The sequence below is a fragment of a genome, unplaced genomic scaffold, assembly GCF_019419815.1.
Source record: "Pyrus x bretschneideri cultivar Hongxiangsu unplaced genomic scaffold, Pyrus_bretschneideri_v1 Contig59, whole genome shotgun sequence".
NCBI classification, from domain to species: domain Eukaryota; kingdom Viridiplantae; phylum Streptophyta; class Magnoliopsida; order Rosales; family Rosaceae; genus Pyrus; species Pyrus x bretschneideri.
This window is the reverse complement of record NW_025999797.1, coordinates 76,721-100,732: the sequence shown is the minus strand read 5'-3', so window position 1 is coordinate 100,732 and position 24,012 is coordinate 76,721. Positions and strand designations below refer to the sequence as shown.

General features: G+C 38.2%; 3 protein-coding genes and 1 long non-coding RNA gene across 6 annotated transcripts; 2 read left to right on the top strand and 2 right to left on the bottom strand.

Moving 5' to 3' along the window:
- Positions 1-2,773: 2,773 nt before the first annotated feature.
- Positions 2,774-6,492, top strand: LOC103965192. The gene has a single exon (XM_009378206.3). The coding sequence runs from the start codon at positions 3,256-3,258 to the stop codon at positions 6,124-6,126; it is 2,871 nt and encodes a 956-aa protein (XP_009376481.2). The 5' UTR covers positions 2,774-3,255; the 3' UTR covers positions 6,127-6,492.
- Positions 6,493-7,169: 677 nt separating this feature from the next.
- On the bottom strand, positions 7,170-11,784 carry LOC103965191 (dipeptidyl aminopeptidase BI). Of its 3 annotated transcripts, none has more exons than XM_048571416.1 (11): positions 11,262-11,784; positions 11,020-11,198; positions 10,703-10,925; positions 10,469-10,610; positions 10,174-10,374; positions 9,761-9,892; positions 9,524-9,652; positions 8,669-9,087; positions 8,249-8,465; positions 7,718-7,908; positions 7,170-7,654 (listed from the first exon to the last, which is right to left on the bottom strand). In XM_048571416.1, exons 1-11 carry the CDS (start codon positions 11,621-11,623, stop codon positions 7,549-7,551), a joined length of 2,301 nt encoding a protein of 766 aa, XP_048427373.1. In that variant the 5' UTR covers positions 11,624-11,784; the 3' UTR covers positions 7,170-7,548. The 3 variants fall into 3 exon arrangements, with proteins under 3 accessions (XP_048427373.1, XP_048427372.1, XP_009376479.2); XM_048571415.1 differs by having other exon boundaries at positions 7,170-7,637; positions 11,262-11,773; XM_009378204.3 differs by having other exon boundaries at positions 7,170-7,637; positions 11,271-11,768.
- Positions 11,785-13,119: 1,335 nt separating this feature from the next.
- On the bottom strand, positions 13,120-14,544 carry LOC125471200. The gene is made up of 2 exons (XR_007253487.1): positions 13,835-14,544; positions 13,120-13,724 (listed from the first exon to the last, which is right to left on the bottom strand). It is a non-coding gene; the product is annotated as an uncharacterized LOC125471200 (long non-coding RNA).
- A 6,809-nt stretch (positions 14,545-21,353) lies between these two features.
- Positions 21,354-22,873, top strand: LOC125471182 (probable indole-3-pyruvate monooxygenase YUCCA11). Its single transcript, XM_048571343.1, has 4 exons — positions 21,354-21,965; positions 22,110-22,343; positions 22,460-22,582; positions 22,685-22,873. Exons 1-4 carry the CDS (start codon positions 21,354-21,356, stop codon positions 22,871-22,873), a joined length of 1,158 nt encoding a protein of 385 aa, XP_048427300.1.
- The last annotated feature ends 1,139 nt before the right edge of the window (positions 22,874-24,012 follow it).

Sequence of the window (24,012 nt, the reverse complement as noted above, 5' to 3'; positions counted from 1 at the left end):
AATATGAAAGAATGATTCATTGTTTGTCTGATCATCTTGCCAAGTCACCTCGTGTAATTGAAGTTTTATGGAAACCACCTTCTTTAGATTGGGTCAAGGTGAATACCGATGGTGCAGCTCGTGGATCATCGGGATTGGCTGGTATTGACGGTATCTTTCGCGATCATTTTGGTTCATGCGTAGGGTGTTTTGCTACTTCTTTAGGGGTGGCTACCTCTTTTGAAACTGAATTGCATGCTGTAATTTATGTGGTAAACTTAGCTTAGGAGAAGGGTTGGCGTTCCCTTTGGATTGAGAGTGATTCATCATTGGCTGTTCTTTTCGTTTCTACTTCTAATAATCGTGTTCCTTGGCGTTTGAGGGTTCTTTGGTTGAATTGTTGAGCGTTGCTCTCTTCTATGTGCATAAGAGTTACACATATTTTTCGTGAAGGGAATCAGGTGGCTGACTGTTTGGCAAATTTTGGAGTGGACCATCCTGGGGTTTATTGGTGAGACTTTTGTCCTCCTTTTGTTATTGCTGTGTATCATCATAATCTTTCTCTTCGCCCCAATTTGGCCTAGTTCCCGCTTGTATTACTTTTCTATTTTTCCTTCATATTATTAATAAAATCTAGTAGAGAGGGGACGGGCAGAGGGTTTCTGGTTACAACGGTCCTTTCTCATTTGGGAGAGGGTTGGTGCCTCGCACATGATTATTGACGAAAAGCTAATTTTGCCTAATCCGTCTCTACAAATAAAATAAAAAAATGATGCGAGCCGTGTTCTTATATCTATATCAAAGTTATTTGTTGGCATATCGATATTGAATATTTATTCATACCAAATCTCTAGAAGATATGGATGCCATACAATAATATACAACATAATATAAGAGATGATTTGAATACCAAGAAATTAAGTTATTCTAAGCATATGATACTAATTTTTTTTTTTTCATCAAGAATCATTTCTAGATGTGCATTGAGTTTAAACCCAATATGTTAAAGAAAATAAAAGTCTTTTACGTATTCATGATGGATAACAAGGATAAGATATATGTTGAAATAAAATAAAATAAATCACACACACACACACACCTTAATCAAATTACAAAGCAACAAATTAAGTGTTTTCATTACTTTTTTAATTAAAAAATAGTGTTGAATCACCTGATGTAGAAAAAAAACCGCAAGTTTTTTATCGTTAATCATAGTGGGGTTAACATTCAAGAAACACTAAACAAAGGAAACCAAGGCCAACTTAAAAACTCTTTGACATCTTTGTTTGTCTTTTTGGTATTAAGAGTTGACTAATTAAAATGTTAGATGTCATTTTACGGTAGTGGACAAATATGCCTAATTATTTAACTTATGTTTTTCTATCTTTTTTCATGAGAATATGCTTATTTAACTTGCTGAAAAAGAGAGCAAGTGGACAATTTGCAGCTGCTTGATTTGCTAATTGTATTTTATAAGATTTTGCATTACTATTAATTATTTGTGAAACTTATCTGAACATATAGCTTGAAGAAAGCAATTTTACACCAAAGTGAGAGAAGAATCTTGTTGTATTCAAGATACCATCAAAGATTTTATATGATATGTTTTGGGAATGCTTAATAAACGTATAAGTTTTCTTTTGATTTTGGAGATTAATAAGTGTTTTTATTAGAGAAGATACGACATTCATTTGTTTAAATAGAATATGTACAACAATGAGGATGGGGTATAAACGTCACTTCGTTATTCGAGTTCCTCAGTACATGTAGCTTAGTTCTTAAGGGTGAATCACTTAAATCTTGTTGTCAAAGTTTTTATTGTCTTTACCTTTAGCCCACCAAGGGTCGACCGGAGTGGCCTTTATTAATTAATCTCCTAAATTTGAGCATTAACATAACAGTTAGGGCAATGCTTGCAACCTTCTCATTAAGATCTTATTCTATTTTATCCTTTTTTTTATAACATATTTGTCGATTTGCCCTCTGAATTTGTATGGAGATGCCAACTTTCCCCCCTGAACTTTAATTTTAGCCAATTACCTCCTGAACTTTTCTAATTAGTCAATTTCACCCTCGAACTTTAATTTTAACCGATTACTCTCTGAACTTTTATAAATAGCCAATTTCCCCCTTGATTCTAGATTTTAAAATTTTCCATCCATTTTGATCACTCGAACAACACATGACAATAGTATGGGGTGAATAATGAAAAATTGGATGGATGAAAATTGGAAGAAATTTTTTAAAATCTAACACTAGAGGGGGGGGGAATTTGGCTATTTATAAAATTTTAGGGAGGGGGGTAATTGACTAAAGTTAAAGTTCAGAAGGAAAATTGATTAATTACAAAAATTTAGAGGGATAATTGGCTAAAGTTAAAATTTATAGAAAAAATTGGTAGTTTTATACAAATTGGAGAGGTAAACCAATAAATATTTTTTTATTTTTTTTATCATATAATGTTGCAAAATAATCTGAATCATCCATTTTTAAAGCGAATCTCTGAAAAAAGTAACCAAATCCAAAATAATCTCATCATATTGCAAGAATATGTTGTTGGCAAAAAGTCATTTAAGATTGGAATAAAATAGGGGTGAGGAGCTGTGTGAAATCCATTCGAGCTGCCTAGTTGGACAGAAATCAGCTTTAGCCAACTGATCATTTGACCTTTCACCATTGACCACTAGGGGAAAGTGGCTCCAAAGGGTCCCACCGCCAACAATTCCAAAACTAAAACCTGACTGTTAATTATCAGGGACAGATTGATTGATTAAAAATTGGAAAGCAAAATGCATAAACAAGTTACAACACACCAGTTGGCATAGGATTTGTGAAAGTCAATGTCCTTTTCTCTCTGTTTGTTAGCCAGGGATTAGTGTGGGAAGAAGATTGTAGAGACTCAGAGAGAGAGTTGTAGAGAGAGAGAGAGAGAGAGAGAGAGAGAGAGAGGCCATTGGTGGTTGCCAAATAATCAACACACGAATATGATTTGGTTTTACCAAGAATCTGAGTGAATGAGAGCATTTGGTGTAGAGGTGGTGGTGGGCTTGCTTTCCCATTAACTGTGCTGCTGCACTGGCAGTTGACGTTTGGTGGTGTTTTTTGAGCTGGAAGGAGTTGCTTCACTCAGCCACCAGCTTCCTTTCAAATGGGGGTTTTCCGATCTCTGTAAAGACACCACCTTTCTGAAAATTCAACCCAAATCTCAAAAAATAAAGATTTGGGTTTTCTTAATCTCCCCCAAATCTCAATTCCCAAAAGAGGAATTAGGGTTTCATGCATTTTTCACTATGGAAGCCCTTATCCTACTGCGCTGCTCTGTTCCTGGACAGGAAGAGCAGCACCAGCGGGAAGAAAAACGGGTCGGATTCGGACTCCGACGCCAAGAGAAACCCGTCAATTCTCCGGAAAATTCAAGAAAACAAGCTCAGAGAGGCTCTGGAGGAAGCTTCAGAAGATGGGTTCCTCTTCAAATCTCAGGACATGGAGTCTGAGGCCATTGCCAACCAGGACGAGGGGATTGGAAGGTCCAGATCGCTCGCCAGGCTCCATGCTCAGCGGGAGTTTCTCTGTGCCACTGCCCTTGCTGCTGACCGGATTTTTGAGTCTGAAGACGCCATCCCTGACCTCCATGAAGCATTCACGAAGTTCCTCACCATGTACTCGAATTACCAGTCTTCGGAGAAGATCGATCAGCTGAGGGTAGAGGAGTATGCACATTTGTCTCCAAAGGTATGCCTTGATTACTGCGGTTTCGGGCTTTTTTCGTACCTTCAGACACTGCACTATTGGGATTCTTCAACATTTAGCTTGTCTGAGATAACTGCTAATTTGAATAATCACGCACTTTATGGCGGTGCTGAGAAAGGCTCTGTGGAACATGATATAAAAACTAGGATTATGGATTATTTAAACATTCCTGAGAGTGAATATGGTCTTGTTTTTACTGTGAGTAGAGGTTCTGCATTTAAATTGTTGGCCGAATCGTACCCTTTTCATACGAACAAGAAATTGTTGACGATGTTCGATTATGAGAGCCAGTCTGTGAATTGGATGGCTCAGAGTGCTAGAGAGAAAGGTGCGAAGGTTCACAGTGCTTGGTTTAAGTGGCCAACATTGAAACTCTGCACCACTGATTTGAGAAAGGAGATTTCGATTAAGAAGAGGAGGAAGAAGGATTCTGCGGCCGGGCTTTTTGTGTTTCCGGTACAGTCTAGGGTTACTGGGGCCAAGTATTCTTACCAGTGGATGGCACTGGCTCAGCAGAACAATTGGCATGTCTTGCTTGATGCAGGGTCGTTGGGTCCAAAGGACATGGATTCACTTGGACTGTCCCTTTTCCGGCCTGATTTTATCATCACATCGTTTTACAAGGTTTTTGGGTTTGATCCAACTGGATTTGGATGTCTTCTGATTAAGAAATCAGTAGTCGGATGCCTTCAAAATCAGTCAGGGTCAACTGGGTCTGGAATGGTGAAGATTACCCCTGAATACCCATTATATCTTAGTGATTCGATAGATGGTCTGGAGAAATTGGCCGGAACTGAGGATGATGAAGTAGCTGAAAATGGTGAGATAACCACTGAAACTCAGCAGGGAAAGCCGATGCCTGCTTTCTCTGGAGCATACACATCTTCTCAGGTGAGGGATGTATTTGAGACTGAGATGGAGCATGATAACAGCTCTGACAGGGATGGGACGAGCGCCTTATTTGAAGAAGCTGAGAGTGTCTCAGCGGGGGAGGTTATGAAGAGCCCAATCTTCAGTGAAGACGATTCCTCTGACAATTCGTATTGGATTGACTTGGGTCAGAGCCCAATGGGTTCCGACCATTCTGGTCAGATTAACAAACATAAGATTGCCTCGCCTCTGCCTCCATTTTGGTTTTCTGGCCGGAAGAATCGTAAGCAAGTTTCCCCAAAACCTGCTTCTAGGCTGTATGGCAGCCCCATATTTGATGATAAAAAGGTAAACTCAGGGCCACATGATGACTGTCATGTGTTATCATTTGACGCCGCTGTCCTATCAATTTCTCAGGAGCTGGACTCTGTCAAGGAGGTCAATGAAGAACAATTTGCAGAAGCAGGTCCCACTTCACGAAATGGTAAAGGGGCTTCTGATCAGTGTAATGGAGAGATCCAAGAAGAATGCAGAACCACTGAACCCTTGTCCAATGGGTCACTGTTGAATTCTGGCACAAATGGATTTTGTCACGAAAATTCAACTTCCACTTCTCAGCATCAGAACCTAGAAAATGGATCAACCGTTGGAAGTTGCAGAGAGATTAGAGGTTGCACCATAAGAAGAGAAACTGAAGGTGAGTTTAGGTTGTTAGGGAGAAGGGAGGGGAGTAAATTTGGAAATGGTAGGTTTTTTGGATTGGAAGAGAATGAGCAACCAAGCCGGGGGAGAAGGGTGTCCTTTAGCACTGAAAAAGGCCATGTAAGCCATAATCTTGAAACAGGAGAAATTTCTGTGACTAGTCTGGAGGCTGAAGATTCCGCTAGTGATGGGGAATATGGTGATGGGCAAGACTGGGACAGGAGGGAACCCGAGATAATATGTCGGCATCTTGATCATGTCAATACGTTAGGTCTCAATAAAACCACCTCCCGGCTTCGATTTTTGGTCAATTGGCTTGTGACCTCTTTGCTACAGCTAAGATTGCCTGGATCAGATGGAGACAAAAGAACAAATCTTGTTCACATCTATGGCCCAAAAATAAAATACGAAAGGGGAGCAGCTGTAGCCTTCAATGTCAAAGACCGGAATAGAGGGCTGATCAATCCAGAAGTTGTACAGAAGCTGGCTGAAAAAGAAGGAATCGCGCTTGGCATTGGTTTCCTCAGTCACATACGAATCATGGATGGTCCAAGACAGAAAGATGGAGTTTTGAATCTTCAAGATACTACCCTTTGCAGGCCAATGGAGAAGGGCAGAAATGGTAGAAAAAGCGAGTTCGTACGGCTTGAGGTTGTTACAGCTTCTTTGGGATTCCTAACCAACTTTGAGGATGTTTACAAGTTATGGGCTTTTGTAGCAAATTTTCTTAATCCAACCTTTATCAGAGATGGTGGGCTGTCAACTGTCGATGAAGAATCTGAGACGAAATCTGTTGCATCTGTCAATGATATTGTTCAAAGTTGAGAAAGAAAATGACCTATTTTACATTGAAACTTATTGGTTACCACTGTCTGAGCATCCGAGCAGATGACTTCCATGCCGAAGGGATGGAATGGCCTTAGTTCCTGACTTTTCTGTGTGGTAGCATTCTTTTGTTCTTCCACAAATAGCTCATCGATGCAGGTAGATGAATTTGTTAACCTCTGTATTCTCCCCTTTTGCCCTATAGTTTTTTTTATTGCAGACTTATTTTACTTTGTTTGCTATTTTCTGCTAGAAAGAAAGGGTTGTTGTAGAGTTGGTTTAGCAGACTTATTTTACTTGGAATTGTTCCCATTACTCACTCTGCTCTTGTACAATTCATGATATAATTGACTTGTTGCAAAAGAAGATTCATGGGTTTTGCACTCTTTCTTTTAAGCATTCTTCTTCCGAAGATGTGTGATAAGTTTCACCCTAGGGACTTGGAAATCCGGCAAACCGAGCTGGCTAATGACGGTTTGGTTTGGTCCGATTGTCACCGGTGTTTTTCTGTAATCAAATTGAACCGAAACCGACGATGGCGTCCGTGGTTGAGGGGTAAATAGATTTGAAGCTTGTCATCACTGACAACAATTACTGCTTTTATGTTATCTGTTCAAGGCTTTAGGGACAACCGAAATGATCAATTTACGAATCCAACGGCTGAAACTGATTAAAATAAAATATCAACCAAGCATTGATCACATCTCCGTTAAATGTCGATCATTTGAACAATTGAGATTTAAAATCTCATTATTTCGGCGAGTCCTTGGTTTTAAATCAAATATCAACTAAATATTGATGACATAACGATCAAATTAGCGATCATTTCGACCAGTACTTGTAAAGAACCAAAGCAATGACAGCTAACCAGCAAATAGCATATCCCACATTAAGGTATCCTTACGTGGGGAGAGGAAGTAGGTACTTGGGGAAGACCGAACTTCTAATGGAAACTTTCTCAGGGTGGGTGATGACAGTGATCAGTTGACAAATTTGATCCCACTGAATTTGTAGTTGCCAACTAAACTATTATATCATGATAGTGCCGGTCAAAATCACCATCACAATTTGATATATATAGTTGAAAGCAACTTGTGCCATACATTATATAACACGTGAATTGGTTATATCACGTGACTGTGTTACAAACCACACTATAGTTTCTCGGGGGATGCTCTTCTGGCTTGATTCCATAGGTTGCTTTAGCATAACAAACTAAATTAGGTCATACCAATTTCGTATGAAGACCTTGTGAGTGACACTTGTTTCCAGCATCTAGACTCTCGGTTGCTGATCAACAGATTCACTACGGACAGGGAAAGCGAAATAGGATCTAAGATTCCATCACCTTTATAAGAAATGCAGACTCCAGTGCCGACTCCTTGCACTGGAGGTACCTGTTTTCCTCCACTATATCGGTTGTTAAATTAAGCAGTACCGGACGATTTTGGTCATAAATTGTAAGTTCACGAACCCGTGCGATCCATTTTGCAGATTCCCAAACTCCAAATCTGAAACATGCCACTTTCTGACTTGTGAAAATCCTAAACAGTTGAAAAGTGAAAATGACAAAGGGTAGATGAAAAATTACCGTGTATTGAAAGATGAGGAGATCATGACAGCTGGATAAAGAACATCCTTCTGGATGTTGTCATAAGGAGAATAGTCACGTATAGCATGAAAATCATCAATGTCCCCAGGGTATCCAAACTCTTCATAGTCAGCAGCTGTAAGCGGTAAAATGGGAGCGAGAAGAGTGTTTGCTGCGTCTAAAAATGGAACCTGAAGCACAGAGGAAATGAATTAATTTATAAAGATAATAAGAAGAAATTCAGCATGACTATGTATTTATTTACCAAAAAAATAAAGAATGAAATGCCTCCTTACAGACATATGCTTGCAAAATGTCAGTTCCCAATGTATTAGTTTCCCTCAATTACCAATGATCTTTCAATAACCAAATTACAATTGTCAAGAGAATATCATGACAATCTCTTCGTGCTGAGAAGCAAAACAAAACTAGACCCCAACCAAAGCAAACCACACTAAAACCGTACAAAAAGAACTAATGGGTAACCTAAAACACAATTAAAATTAAAAGCGGAAGACGATCCATGTTTACCTTCAAAATTGCAGCCTTAAATAAATATGGGGATTGATTGATGGCTGAAGCAACGACGAGTCCTCCAGCACTATGACCCCAACCAGCAAGCTTGTCTTCATGGACAATTTCTTTGTCAACGAGGAATTTGGCACAGGAGATGTAATCTTTGATGGAATTCATCTTCTTTGTACACCTTCCATCATGGTGCCACTTCTTACCTCCACCTCCTCCACCTCTGGGAATATTATCCAAACATGGTTAGTAGGCAATCACAAGGCTATTAGGAAGGAAAAATAATGTGACTTTCGCAGTGCATCAGATGCAAACTACACCCCTACCTCCACAGAACAATTTTAGTTAAAAATCTACCAAGTTTATTCGGTATGAATGAAACTAAGCCTGGAGTAACTTAGAAATGGTATTCAAGACAAACCAGACCTAACGTCAGCATACGCGATGGTCCAACCACGATCAAGAAGGCTTTTCAACTCACTCCGCCACCGCTTGTCCAGAAGCTCACCGTAAGCTCCATGGACATGAAGCAATCCAGGGTTCTGATCCTCTTTCTTGTTTTTACGGGAGTATACAACAGTCAATGGAACAAAAACTCCATCATAAGAAGATACATTATACTGTTCACAAGCATAAAACTCAGAAAGATCATTCCACAACTGAGCATCATCAGAGTTGGCATCAATTATAAAATTCAAAGGTTTTGAATTTATGGTCTCCTCGTTGATGCTTTCTATGGAAGTTGTTCCATACAAAACCCGTGTTCTTTCATGAAGAATATTCTGCTGTTGAACGATATTCCACTTTCCATTTGACAGGTCATAATCAACCACAGCATCGGGCATCTGCGAAAGTTAAGAAGATTGGGTTCATAATTTGGACTTTGGACATGGAACACAAATGGATAGATGATTCCAAACACATGTGCACAATGGTTATGAAACCTCATACTCTCCTTTTGGTGCTACCCAGAGTGGTACAAATTCAGTAACCATAAAACAGAATGATGTCTATTGTGCTTAATAAACCTAACCTGAAAAGTGAAAACCTTGAACTTCAAATACATTGCAAATTCTAAACCAAACCAGGTAGACAATCAAAATTTTGAGATTAGTTGTTTGGCATAAGGATTAATTTACAGAACCCATTCAAACAAGGGAGCTCAAATTACAGTCTTGACATTTTAACAACTTCGTTTCTATGATGGAAACACATTATGAAAGCATAAATCTATGGAAGAATCCTGCCAGTCTTTAGAAGTGATCATTGTAACTCACGTACCACTGGCGATGTTATTGTAAAGCGCATCACTGATGAATGATAATCATAATTTGGTCCAGGTGATATTTGCGAAACATATTTTGGAAGGGGCAGGAATTGGGGGTGAAGCTCTTTTAGATGCACTGCCCCCTGATACAGCATGAGGTGAAAAAAATGAGAATAATAATAGTCAAGAGCATATTTCAAATTCTTTCACATTGAAATTATTGTTAACAATGCATGATGCAGTTGACCTACCTTCCCAGCAGGCAAAGGTAAAGTGACTGAACAAAGTTTAAAGTTTCGCCCTTCCCTTAAAATAACTACTAAGTGTGTATGGCTGAAATCAAGATCCTCAAAAACCCAGTCCTTGTCATTGGCGAATACATTCTGCGGTAAATAAGAAAGTAAATTATTGCCTGGGTTTAACTATCCACATTAAACAAGAAATATCACTCAAGATAAAACAGATAATCGAACTGAAATGCTCATACTAAATGCTGGAAAAAGAAAGCTACTAAACAAAATGTCATGTTAATAACAAAGAGAACTGCTATAGGGCATATCACCAGGAAATAATCACAAACATTCAAAAGCAGAAAATTTTGAAATAGAAAGACGAAAGATTGATTTAAAAAAAAAAAATAATAATGTAAAGTTAAACCACAGACCTCCCATATTCTTGGACTTGAAGAAGAATCTAGAGGACTACGAAGAAGATAATGGTAATCGGTTGACTGGCCCTCTTTTGAAGCATCAGTAAACAGATAAAGATATCCTTGATGATGCTCAAGTATGCCATGGGCTATACCTTCACACTCCCAAACCAAGTTCATACCGGACAATGGATCAGCTGCATTTATCAAAAACACCTAAAAAGAGGTCACAATTACTAATTACTATATCACTTGAACTAAAATTGATGCTTTAGCCTATTACCAATACAAGTCATCTTCAAAACAGTACCTTGGAAGACGTGGTGGAGAAAGTATGCACTGTCACAAACTGGAAATTTTTAGTATGTCGGATGTTAACATAAACATTTTCATTTGGTTCTTCCAGAATCAAAACATCATCATCGGTTGATCCAATCGTGCTACAATATATCCTGATTGATCGAAAAGGCTAGAATTACCAACATTTTCACTCCGGTACAACAAAATAGCACACATAAATAGTAGAAATTCGCAAATTACTGACCTATAAGGCCGCTTGTTTTCATCAGTGACAACATAAAGCAATGCCTGCCCGTCTTTGGCCCAAGCCAAATTCGAAACACGCTCTGCTTTCGGCTTACTACACAATGCACCAGAATTCAAATTCCTAACAGATAATCTAAACAAGTCACTCTCCTTATCATACATTGTGTAAGCTATAAATCGATGATCCGGCGATACTTCCGATAACTCTTCGTAAGCATAACCTACACAAAATTCAACTCAAACTCAATTTCCAAAAAAAAAAAAAAAAAAAAAATCCAGCTTTTAACAAAAATTAGTAAAAGATTAGAAATTTACCCCCATATCTTTGTGATTCCTGATTGTAATCAATGAGCTTCTGCTCGATCCTTTTTCCCGAAGTGAAATCGAATCCGGAAGACGGCGATTTGTGTGAAATGAATTCGTCGTTTAAACTCGCTAGTCTCCGGCAGAGCACCGGAAATTGCTTCCCCTCCTCCACGCGGCGGTAGTACAACCTGCAAACGTCTGATTCTCAAGCCGGAAACCCAGAAAATGGACGAAATTGAGGTGATAATTACTGTTCATACCAGGGGCCCCAGCGAAGGGGAGGGGTGGAGAGGTCGGAGGCGATGCGAGAGGCCATCTCGGACTGGAGCTTGCTCTGGAGGCGGTCGGTGCCGGACATGACGGCCTCCGTGTACTTCTCCTCTTGCTCCATGTACATATCCAGGTGCCGCATCGCCACCTTGTCGTTGAGCTTCGACATCCAGTTGTACGGGTCCTCCCACGTGTGGTCGTGGAAGGTGAAGCTCTCGGGCTTCTGCGGCGGCCGTGGCGGTCTCGGTTGCGCTGAGGGGGTCGGTGCCGGCTTCTGGGCCTTGTGGTGGGCCCACCGCAGACGGCGGAAATGGTGGCGGAGGGGTTTTAGGAGGTGGCGCATGTCGGGGGTATGTTGTTGCTGGGTTTACGCTCGGGGTTTTATGTGAAGCCAAATTACAAAAATGGGTCTTGTAGTTTGAGTGTTTAACCATGGGTCTAATGTACGTTCCGATTTTATAAACTTTGGGCGTAAATGTGGGAGAATTAAACGCGAGTTTGGCCGGTAGATTGATGGATTGCTTTGGTGTCCCGCGGTTAGCGTCTTCTTTATCCAATTATGTTTTTAAACTCTCTGTTTTCTATATAAATTGGATTCCTGTTTTCTACACGTAAGCCATGAATTTGTAATTGTGTTAAAGTTGAGGGACCATTACTTTAATTGAGTTAAAATTGAGGGATTATTGCTCCAATTGAGTTAAAGTTGAGAGATCATTTCTTCAATTGAGTTAAAGTTGAGGGACCATTGCTACAATTTTTCTCATTTAATTTTCTATATTTGCCCCTTTATTCAATCTCACGTGCGTAACACGTGCTCATTTTGATGGAAGTTTAACCTGAGTTGACGAAAAAGCACCACATATGCACGTTTTGATGAGTTAAGAAACCAATGGGCATAGATTTTTAGTTGAATGACCATTACTTCAATTAAATTATAGTTGAAGGACCATTGCTACAATTTCCTCTATATAAAAAATATCATGGATTTATAAATTCATTAAAATCTTTAAAATCACAATTGAATACAAAAGGGTAACTTATCATTCTTAACCTTCAACATTGTTTGGCTAATAAATGTCAAATGTTGATGTGATGGCTAATGTGCCAATGTCAAATTTTCTCATCCTTCAATCCATTTGTTTTTTTTTTAATAAACGATATTATTTACACTAAAGAGGTGAAAAGTTTAAGTTAAGTTTCACATTGGACTAGCAATAGGGTGATTCAAATTCGCTTTGGGCGAGAATCGAGCCTAAGACCTGTCACTTACAAGTGAATAGAAACACAAATTCATTTGTTTTTTTTTTTTTATATATTATAAATAATACTTGTAAGACCCATTTTCAAAATTTATAATTGGTACATTATTGAGACCCACCACAATAAAATAATTAAATAATTAATCCACGTAAGATGGATATATCGGGTGAAACTTCTTTCTATTTTCAAATTTAATTACGTGGTATTCCACTTATGATTTGACGTATCGTTTGAAGATGGTTTTGTGAGTTATAGAACTTTGATTGAGGTCCTTCTACTTTTGTACGCGTCATATTATTTAACATTTATTTAAGTCCATGTAAGTTTTTTACTTATTTATTTTAATAATCATTAGTTAGTATTTAACATAGGGTGCGAAATTTTAGTAGTCTTGATTTGCACCATAAAACTGTCCTTTAGTCTCACTTTATGCCATGAAATTGTTTGTCTCACTTTATCTTATGAAACTGCTTTTTTGTCTTATTTAGCCTCAGTTCACCCTATTTTCATTCATCTTGTCAAATAAACATTAAATTAAACAATAGTATGGACCTTTTATTTTTAACACAATTTTTTGCCTCCAATTTGTTTGCTAAAACAATCTCAATTTCCATTTTCGATGACTCTAATTCAAACTCCCGTCCATCTCTCTTGAAGATTGATGCAGAGCTGTTGTAGAGCAGTTGAATTCAAGGCTTGAATTAGATTTTAAAATACAAACAATTATTTGCTTTTAAAACCCAAACCATTATTTGCTTTTAAAACCCAAACAATTATTTGCTTTTACCAACGGCTGCAGCTACAACTCTACACTAATCCGCAAAAGAGACAAGGGGTTTGAGTTAGAGTTTTCGATGAAATTGGGATTACCATTTTTTTTTTTTTTTTTTTTGTTCAAGGTTCATTTCATTACCAACAAGTAAGTTTACAAAAAATGAGGCCACAAATAAAACAAAAGAAATTGGAGCCCAGAAAAAAGAAAAAGACAAGAAACCCTAGCAACTTCTTCAATCTTCCTGCAACCGCCGCCGCCAGAAGCTGGTGAACCAAAGAGGAGACCGAAGCCTCAACAAGTGATCTGTAGAAGATGGTATTGTAGCATCCAACCGGAACTAGCAATAGGCGTCATCTTCAAGCGATCAAAGGATAAGTCAAACATGACTCTTGAACGATCCGACCAACCACTGTAGACGTGAAATCCACAAATGTGAGAAGGAAGAGGGGCACCAACATCAAATGAAAACAACAAGACATCAAAAGTAGTAAACCCAAAAGTAAAAACATCCAAAAAAACCTTAGTCCCCATTAAGTAGAACCAGCCCAACGTCGCATGTCTCCGGCCATCACCCATCGGAGTAGCTGCCATGGAGCAACCAAAACCAAAGTGGATCTGCAAATACCAAGGCACAACAAAATCAACCCAAAAATGGCAAGCACACCCTAAGCCAAAATCAAATCTTAAAGTACAACAATCGAAATTCCAAATTAGGTCCAAAACTTTAAGATCTAATTTTTGGGTAAGGAAGAAGGAAGATTGTGCAGAAGAAAATGGTTGAAATTGATTGATGTGTAGGTTGGTGATGGAGAAATGGAAGGGGTGGGGTTGAGGGAAAGGGGCTACAAGATGGGGACTATGGTATGAAAAGAAGGCAGAAGGTAAAAAGAAAAATTCCAAGCCGTCGACTCTCAAAATGGCAATCAGATGGAGAAGTAGAAGGGTCGGAGGGAATAGCTCTCGCAGAGAGAAATCAATTAAGAAATTGGGGTTACTTTAGTATTCAAGTTGAAGGCAAAGAGTTGTATAAAAAATAAAATGTCATTCTTTAATTTAACATATATTTGATGGAATGGAAAATGGGATGAATTGAAGACAAAAATGACAGTTTCATGGGACAAAATAGACGAAACCAGTTTCAAAAGATGAAGTGAGAGTAAATGATAGTTTCACGAGTCAAATAAACTAATTTACCTATTCCAATTTGATTTCAAAATCAATCAACTCTTTTTTTTTTTCGGTATTCAGCTCTCTCTATCTCCCATCTCCTTCTCTCCATATATCCTTAAGTCGTTTTGCTCTAAGGGTGCGTTTACTAATTCGTAATCAAATTGAGAGAAATTAAATTAAGGAGGAATTGGATTGATGGTGAATTGAAATGAGGTGGAATCAGAATCGGATTCCTGTTGAAGTTGTTTACTAAAACTGTTTAGAATCAGAGTAGGAATGATGTTGAGTCCATATAAGTTGTTTACTAATTCATTTCAATCGAAATGAAAACTCGGTTGATTACCATATTGCCCTTACATAAATAAATTATCTTCATACCAATTAATTTAATTTAATTCTTAATTAAATTTATATAATAAAATTCATCTATATAAAAATATATAAATAGGTTTTATTTATTTATTAAAAAATGACATGAATGATGTGATATCCCACATCGCCCAGGGGACTGATCCTTATATGTATATTCCATCTCTACCTAGCACGAGGCCTTTTGGGAGCTCACTGGCTTTGGGTTCCGTAGGAACTCCGAAGTTAAGCGAGAAGAGGGCTAGAGCACTCCCAGGATGGGTGACCCCTCTGGGAAGTTGCTCGTGAGTTCCCAAAAACAAAACCGTGAGGGAATGGTAAGCCCAAAGCGGACAATATTGTGCTATGTATATTCCATCTCTACCTAGCATGAGGCCTTTTGGGAGCTCACTGGCTTTGGGTTCCGTAGGAACTCCGAAGTTAAGCGAGAAGAGGGCTAGAGCACTCCCAGGATGGGTGACCCACTGGGAAGTTGCTCGTGAGTTCCCAAAAACAAAACCGTGAGGGAATGGTAAGCCCAAAGCGGACAATATCGTGCTACGGTAGTGGAAACGGGCCCGGGAAGTGATCCGCCCCGGGTCGGGATGTGACATTGGTATCAGAGCCTTACCCTGGCCGCGTGTGTGCCGACGAGGACGTCGGGCCCCTAAGGGGGGTGGATTGTGACATCCCACATCGCCCAGGGGACTGATCCTTATATGTATATTCCATCTCTACCTAGCACGAGGCCTTTTGGGAGCTCACTGGCTTTGGGTTCCGTAGGAACTCCGAAGTTAAGCGAGAAGAGGGTTAGAGCACTCCCAGGATGGGTGACCCACTGGGAAGTTGCTCGTGAGTTCCCAAAAACAAAACCGTGAGGGAATGGTAAGCCCAAAGCGGACAATATCGTGCTACGGTAGTGGAAACGGGCCCGGGAAGTGATCCGCCCCGGGTCGGGATGTGACAAATGATGTTGAATCCATATAAATTGTTTACTAATTCACTTCAATCGGAATGAAAACTAGGTTGATTACTAAATTTCCCTTACATAAAGAAATTATTTTCATACTACTTAATTGAATTAAATTTATATAATAAAATTCATCTATATAAAAATATATAAATAGTTTTTATTTATTTATTAAAAGATGGCATAATGAGTGCCAAATGAAGGGCAATGTTGGGATAATTAGAAACAAGTGAGGGCATAATTGGTAAATAAAATCCATTCCGGATTCCTCAAGTCACAAGGAATTGAAATACCACCCTTTTGTAGGGAGTCCAATTCCTCCAAAATTAGGAGTTGGATTCCTTAATGCGTGTGAACCCCATATGTCTTTTGATTCCCCAAGATTATGTAAATAAAGGTGTATGCCGTAATCGGAATCCAATTCCGTAAATTGATTTCGATTATGGGTACGTAAACATGCCATAAATCATTTCAAAGTCTGGTAGCAAACAAATAAACTTCATAGCCATTTAAAGGAGGTGGATTGTCTGCCCTTCCATTTCCATACTCTTCCTATGCCTTTCTGTTTGTGTGGTCACGGTTAAGCCATGTTAACATTTTATATTCCTATTACTTTTTGTTTTATTATTTCTATAAAAAATTAATATAAAATGTTGACGTGACTTAACCGTAACCATGCATCACAGGAGGGTATGAGGAGAACATGAAAATGGGACGACAGACAATCCACCTCTCAATTTAAATGCCTTAAGTTTTTCGTTTTCTTTATGGTAAGAACATCCACTAACTAATCTTTTTCTTTTTCTTTTTATATTGTTCAATCAAATATTTTGACATTTTTTCTATATTTTTAGTTGGCTTTTGATAAGGTAATAAAACATTGGGTAAATTACAAAAAACTACTTCAACTATTGGGCTAATCAGAGTTTCATACTTCATGTTTAAAACATTTCAATATCATACCTCAACTTATAAATTTGTTGCAATGTCAGACATCCGTTAAATTTTCTGTCAAATTGACTGTTAAATGTTGACGTGGCTTGAGGCGAGGCCCACTTCCTATTAAAAAAATTAATTAAATATTACTACAACAACAACAACAACAAAGCCTTTTACCACTAAGTGGGGTTGGCTATTCTATATCATATCCTCCGTTAGATCCAAATACTCTAAGTCTTTTCTTAGAGTCTTTTCCAAAGTCTTCCAGGTATTTCTCTACCCCTTTGGCCATGGACCTCTGTCCCGTAGTCGCATCTTCTAACCGGAGCGTCAGTAGGCCTTCGTTGCACATGTCCAAACCACCGTAACTGATTTTCTCTCATCTTTCCTTGAATTTCGGCTACTCCTACTTTACCTCGTATATCTTCATTCCTAATCTTATCCTTTCTCGTGTGCCCACACATCCAACGAAGCATCCTCATCTCCACTACACCCATTTTATGTACGTGTTGATGCTTCACCGCTCAACATTCAGTGCCATACAGCATCGCCGACGTTATTGTCGTCCTATAAAATTTTCCCTTGAGCTTCAGTGGCATACGATGGTCACACAACACACCAGATGCACTCTTCTACTTCATCCATCCAGGTTGTATTTTATGGTTAAGGTTTCTATCTAAATCTTTGTTCTTTTGCAAGATAGATCCTAGGTAGCGAAATTGGTCACTCTTTGGTACTTCCTAATCTCTGATCCTCACCCCTAACTCATTTGGGCTTCCATTTGCACTGAACTTGCACTTCGTATATTCTGTCTTTGATTGACTTAGGCGAAGACCTTTAGATTCCAACACTTCTCTCCAAAGGTTAAGCTTCGCATTTACCCTTTCCTGAGTTTCATCTATCAACACTATATCGTCTGCGAAAAGCATGCACCAAGGAATATCATCTTGAATATGTCCCGTTAGCTTATCCATTACCAATGCAAAAAGGTAAGGACTTAAAGATGAGCCTTGGTGTAACCCTACAGTTATGAGGAAGCTTTCGGTTTGTCCTTCATGAGTTCTTACGACAATCTTTGCTCCATCATATATATCCTTTATAACTTGGATATATACTACTCGTACTTCTTTCTTCTCTAAAATCCTCCAAAGAATATCTCTTGGGACCCTATCATACGTTTTTTCCAAATCTATAAAGACCATGTGTAAATCATTTTTCATATCTCTCTATCTTTCCATTAATCTTCGTAAGAGATAGATTGCCTCCATGGTTGAGTGCCCTGGCATGAACCCAAATTGGTTGTCCGAGACCCGTGTCTCTTAACTCAATCTATGCTCAATGACTCTCTCCCAGAGCTTCATTGTATGACTCATTAGCTTAATACCCCTATAATTCATGTACTTTTGTATATCGCCCTTATTCTTGTAGATAGGCACCAAAGTGCTCTTTTGCCACTCATTTGGCATCTTCTTCGCTTTCAAAATCCTATCAGAAAGGTCTGTGAGCCATGTTATACTTGTCACTCCCAAGACTTTCCACACTTCGATTGGTATATCATTTGGGCCCACTGCTTTTCTATGCTTCATCTTTTTCAAAGCTATACAACCACTTATTCCTTCCTAATTCGACGGTAAAAGGAGTAGTTTCTACACTCTTTTGAGTTCCTCAACTCCCCCAGAGAAATACTCCTTTCATGTCCTTCATTGAAAAGATTATGAAAACAACCTCTCCATCTATCTTTGACTACATTGGAGAGGTTATTAAAAACAAAAAATAAAATAAAATCATTTAATAATTTTTTTTTAAATGGAGGACCCACACCTACAATCCCATCCCCCTTCTTCCCTATGCACCTGTGTCCCCTACCCCCAACCTTCCTTCACCACCAAAACTAGAACCCCACCATGACTCTCCTTCGTCTTCATCCTCCCTACTCGATCGTCTTCTCCACCTAGCCACCTCTGCCAAATTCCAGTCAAGTCTTCCTACTTCTGCAACTCTCCAAAAACCCTTAAATGTCCATCAAATCCTAGACTAATTACTTCATCCTTCAACTCTTTTCTTCTTCTCCTATGGGCTATGAGAACTAAGGCTCAGACGAAGCCCACCCCTCTCGTCGTCGCTGTCCTCTTTGCAGATCGTTTCCGTCGCCACCTCTACCAGCACTGTTGCAACAACGCCAACCGACGCCAATTCCCTTTTTGAGCCTTCACTATATTGCGATCTCCGAAACCGTAGCTCGACCCCCAACAACTCCACGTACATCGACCCACATCAAGAGCCTTGTCAAGAGCTCTGACAACTTGAGCTCGTACTCTCTCTCATGATCTCTGCCTTCTTCCTCCAAGTACCTCAAAATCACGGTGTAAAATTTCTGGGATTTTGACTTGGGCAATCTCGCCCTTGAGGATAATAAGGGTGCAATAGTAGGGATTATAGGGGAATATGGTAGAGGAGGAGGAGGGGGAGAGGGAGAGAAAGGGGGATGAGGAAGAAGAAAAGAGTTGGAGGACACAAGTGTGAAGGAAGGTTAGGGGTGAGGGACACGGGTGGATAGAGAAGAAGGGGGGATGGGTTTGTAGGAGTGGGTCCCTCATTTAAAAAAAATTATTAAATGATTTTATTTTTTAGTTTTTAATATTTAATTAATTTTTTAATAGGAATTGGGCTCCGCCTCAAGCCACGTCAGCATTTAATGGTCAATTTGATAGAAAAGTTAACGGAGGTCTGACATTACAACAAATTTATAAGTTGAGGTATGACATTGAAATGTTTTAAACATGAGGTATGAAACTGTGATTGGCCTAATAGTTGAGGTAATTTTTTTGTAATTCACCCTAAAACATTTATTGACTAAAAGTTGTTTCTTGTAATTTTAATGTGCTATTTTAAGTTTTATAAAATGTCAAGCTGTTGACCTTAAAAACTACCAATCCTACGTGGCACGCATGCCGAGTAATTAATAAACTAACTACATCCTTTGGTTATGTGCGGGGCGTGCCAACTCGTCGGTCGAGTTTGGTGGGGGAGTAAAATGTGTTGATGTGGCATTGGGCGCGCTGCTGACTTCTTGATCTTGCGATTGCGGTCGTGGAAGGAACACGTCTCGGCCTTCGAGTTCTAGAGCCTGAAGACAAGGCTGCTAGTTCTGCAAAGTTCACAAATTGTCTGTTGTGTAAAACCATCTCACACTGGACGCATGTATGTCTCAGATTAGAGGTGAGGTGTATGGCTTATGTGAACATATAGCACAACTATAAATGGAAGGACAATGTACTTAAGGTTGTAGCTAGATAAGAAGGAATGTAAAGGAATGAATCAATCAATAAAATTACCTAGAGTAGCAGCTATGATTTATTCACTCTAACTCTCTGAAAAACATTCTCTGAAAATTCCTTTTGTTCTTTACCTTTTCTCTCATAAGTTTTTACTAGAAATCCATCACATAATAGTTTTAAAAGTTAGTCCGGTAATTAAACTGTATCGACATATTACATGGGTAATAAGATAAACTGTTGATATGTCATGGGTAATATATCGTGCATAAAATTATCAATTACTGCTTGCACAACGTATCGACATATTACATGCATTTTCAACAATGTCAACATGCGTTAAAGAATCGATGTCCCACACTAGGAATCTGGTGCATAAGTTTAATTCTGTCAGACAAAAATTCTAGCTAAGGAAATATCATTAAACTTTACTGGTTTTACTACATATAATATTATTAAACTTTACTGGTTTTACTACATATAAGTGCAAAATAATGACATCCATGTAACTCAAAGGCATTTGGATTTTGTATAAAAAAAAAAAAAAGAAAAAAAGAAAAAAAAAGGCCCTTCGAATTCATATTTGAGCCGTACTGATATTGCCAACAAATTCTTCACAAACAATTCATGAGTGCATATTTGCTTACCAATCTACTTAGTATCGTTGAATGAGTTTAGATTTTGATGGTGGTAAGCAAAAGTATTCAGAAATATGTAGTGGTAGGTATACGGCCAACCTAACTAAAGCTGAAACTTTTGGGGCCCTAGTGCGAAAATGAAAAATAAGATCATCTCTTGTACTAATTTTTAAAACCATGTATTAATGCCATAAACTAAAATTTATAACTCCGAATCATCAACAAAAATCATCAATTTACAAAAACTCATCGATTTTATTGTTTGACTATATTTGTCTCCTTTCTCTATTATTTTTGTTAAATTAGCTGTCCTATCATTTATAGGCTAATATGAAACCTGGCATGTGAATTTGATGTTGTTTGGCGTAACTCGTTTCAACTACATATCTGCTGGCTGGGCTGTATTTGCAAAGCGAAACAGTTTGACAGGAGAAGTTCGCATGGTTCCACATCAAAGTGCTCCAAACACCACAGGAATTATTCATACGCAGTACTGCTGCAACTGATTCAACAAATTTGTTAGAAATGAGTAAGTAGTCCTGCCTGTAATTAGTAATTCTAAGTTGGCTTTGTGTTGTACTATTGGGTTTAAATTCCTGAGCGTGTAATATGTTGTACACAGAATCAAATTCCGAAAAACAAAAACAAGAATCTTTCAGTCACTTGACAAAACCACCTAACCAAAATTCAACATAGAAATGGAGGAAGTGCAGGTGGTCATCGTCGGTGCTGGTCCGGCCGGCTTAGCAACCTCAGCGTGTCTTAATCACCTTAACATTGCAAATGCGGTACTCGAAAGAGAAGATTGCTATGCTTCTCTTTGGAAGAAAAAGTCATATGATCGTTTGAAGCTACACTTAGCAAAGCAATTTTGCGAACTTCCCTATATGCCTTTCCCTTCAGATACACCTACATACGTCCCCAAGAATTTGTTTGTTCAATACTTGGATACTTATGTATCCCAATTCAACATAAACCCTAAGTGCAACCGAAGCGTGAAGTCTGCTTTCTACGATGTGGATTTAGAGAAATGGTGTGTCAAGGTCGAGAACACGCTTTCTGGTGCACAAGAAATGTATCTTGGGAAGTTTCTTGTGGTGGCAAGTGGTGAAAATAGCGTAGGTTATATTCCTCAAGTGCGTGGCTTGGATGGGTTCAATGGGCAGGCCATTCATTCAAGCAAGTATGAAAACGGCAAGAAATATGGTGGGAAAAATGTTTTGGTCGTTGGTTCTGGTAATTCAGGCATGGAAATTGCTTATGATTTGTCGAATTCGGGAGCTAATACTTCCATTGTTGTCCGTAGCCCGGTAAAACTTCTGCCTGCCTTTTTCTCCCACACAAGGACAACTAAAGTTGTTCCTTTTTTTTAAGCTCCTTGAATGTGCACTCAAATTTGTATCGATCATCTTATTTCAGGTACATTAATATTTAAACTTTTGTAAACATCGCAGGTACATGTTCTCAGCAAGGAAATTGTGTTCTTTGGAATGGTTTTGTTAAAACTCCTCCCAGTTACAATAGTCGACATGGTTGTCGTAGGATTAGGCAAATTGAAGTACGGAAATTTATCCAAGTACGGAATTAAAAAGCCAAAACAGGGACCTTTTTATCTCAAGGCTACTAAGGGTCGATCCCCCACTATCGACGTTGGTTGCATTAAGAAGATTAAAACCAGAGAAATAACGGTAAAATAATTTTTAATGCATAATTTATATCTTCATTCTTTATCTTGCAGATTTATAACATTTACTTATGTTGTTGACAATTAAAATAATTAACTATCGATAAAAAATTTCATCAGGTCTTACCTTCCATAACAAGCATAGAAGGAAATCTAATCAGATTTGAAAATGGCATCTATAATTGGTACGATGCTATCATATTTGCTACAGGCTACAAAAGCAGCGTTCTAAATTGGCTTAAGGTATGCGTTTATGTCTAATGTTTTCTTAGCATGTACCGAAGAATTGCTACTCTTTATGATATATACAGTCCAAATAACGTTGTTCATTGTTTTCTTGTGAAGGATGACAACTGCTACTTTAACGACAATGGAATGCCACAAAAGAGGTTCCCAGATCACTGGAAATCAGAAAATGGTCTTTACAGCGCTGGGTTCTCAAGCCGTGGATTGCTTGGCATTGCACATGATGCACATTGTATAGCAAATGACATTAGTTCGTGTTTGAACTTACACTGCAAGAAAATGGATTGACTGTGATGGATTATCAAGCGTGATACAGTAACATGGCATTCGTATTACATTCATGAATGTCATACTAACCTGCTGACATGATATTAAAGTTGAAGGATTTGTAACATTAGTTCTTTACATTCTTTGAATTGATTTTTCAGCGAGTTAATTGATTCTTTGCATTTGTTTTTGGAAGTTGTACCTGCACTAAGTATTTATGTAATACGAATTTACCTGCACTGCATATGATCCATCTTTCTTTTTTAGAATTAGAAATTTTCCTCTTTATTCGCATACAAATAGAGCTAATTAGCATAGCAGTCCGTTGGGATGTAGCTGCTTGTGGTAAGTATTGACTAAATAGGAGAATGCAAGTATTGTCCTTCAAAAACAAAAATAAAAAAAAAAAATTTTACACACTTTGTGTGTGCCTATATGCTAGTTTTTAATTAAACTATCAATATCTCTTTTAACCCAAATTTACTAACTAAATTACCCTCGCAAACTCAATTCAGTATATAAATTTGTCTTTACACCCATTTGGAATATAAAAACACAAAATCAATGTTCTACAACTCATTCAAGATTTGTCTCTCTAGCGACATGTGCTTAGCTGTCATATAATTTCTTTTATAAAATGTTGTAGAATACAATTATATCTGCTACCAAAAGATTCAAATTTGTTCCTAGGTTCATTATCTAATAGAATTTTTTTCTCATGAGATTAACTATTCCACTCTTTCTTTGTTTCTTCAACCGGTATCCTCTTGCATGCTTCACAGCACATGAATGAAGTCTCTGCTGCAGACACCAACTTCATGCAGAGCGTTCTGCTGCAAACATTGAGGCATTTATTGAGGAGAAAAAAAAATCTCTTATATGCAAGCATCATGGAAAAGGCGCTGATTTTGTTCCTAAATTTTAAATTCTTAAAAAAAAAAAAAAAAAAAAAAATCAAATCAAATGATTTTTTTTTTTTTTTTTTGTATAAATCGATTGATACTTTAGTTAGAGGATTTAAAACTTCAAAATCATCATCTATCAGTAAAAAAGAGTTTGCTTTTCTCTATGAAAACGTCTTAAGGTTTTAGTTAGAATGAACGTTGGATAAAGATTGTGTGATGGTAGAGTTTGATTATTAGGTGGGTTTATTGATACAT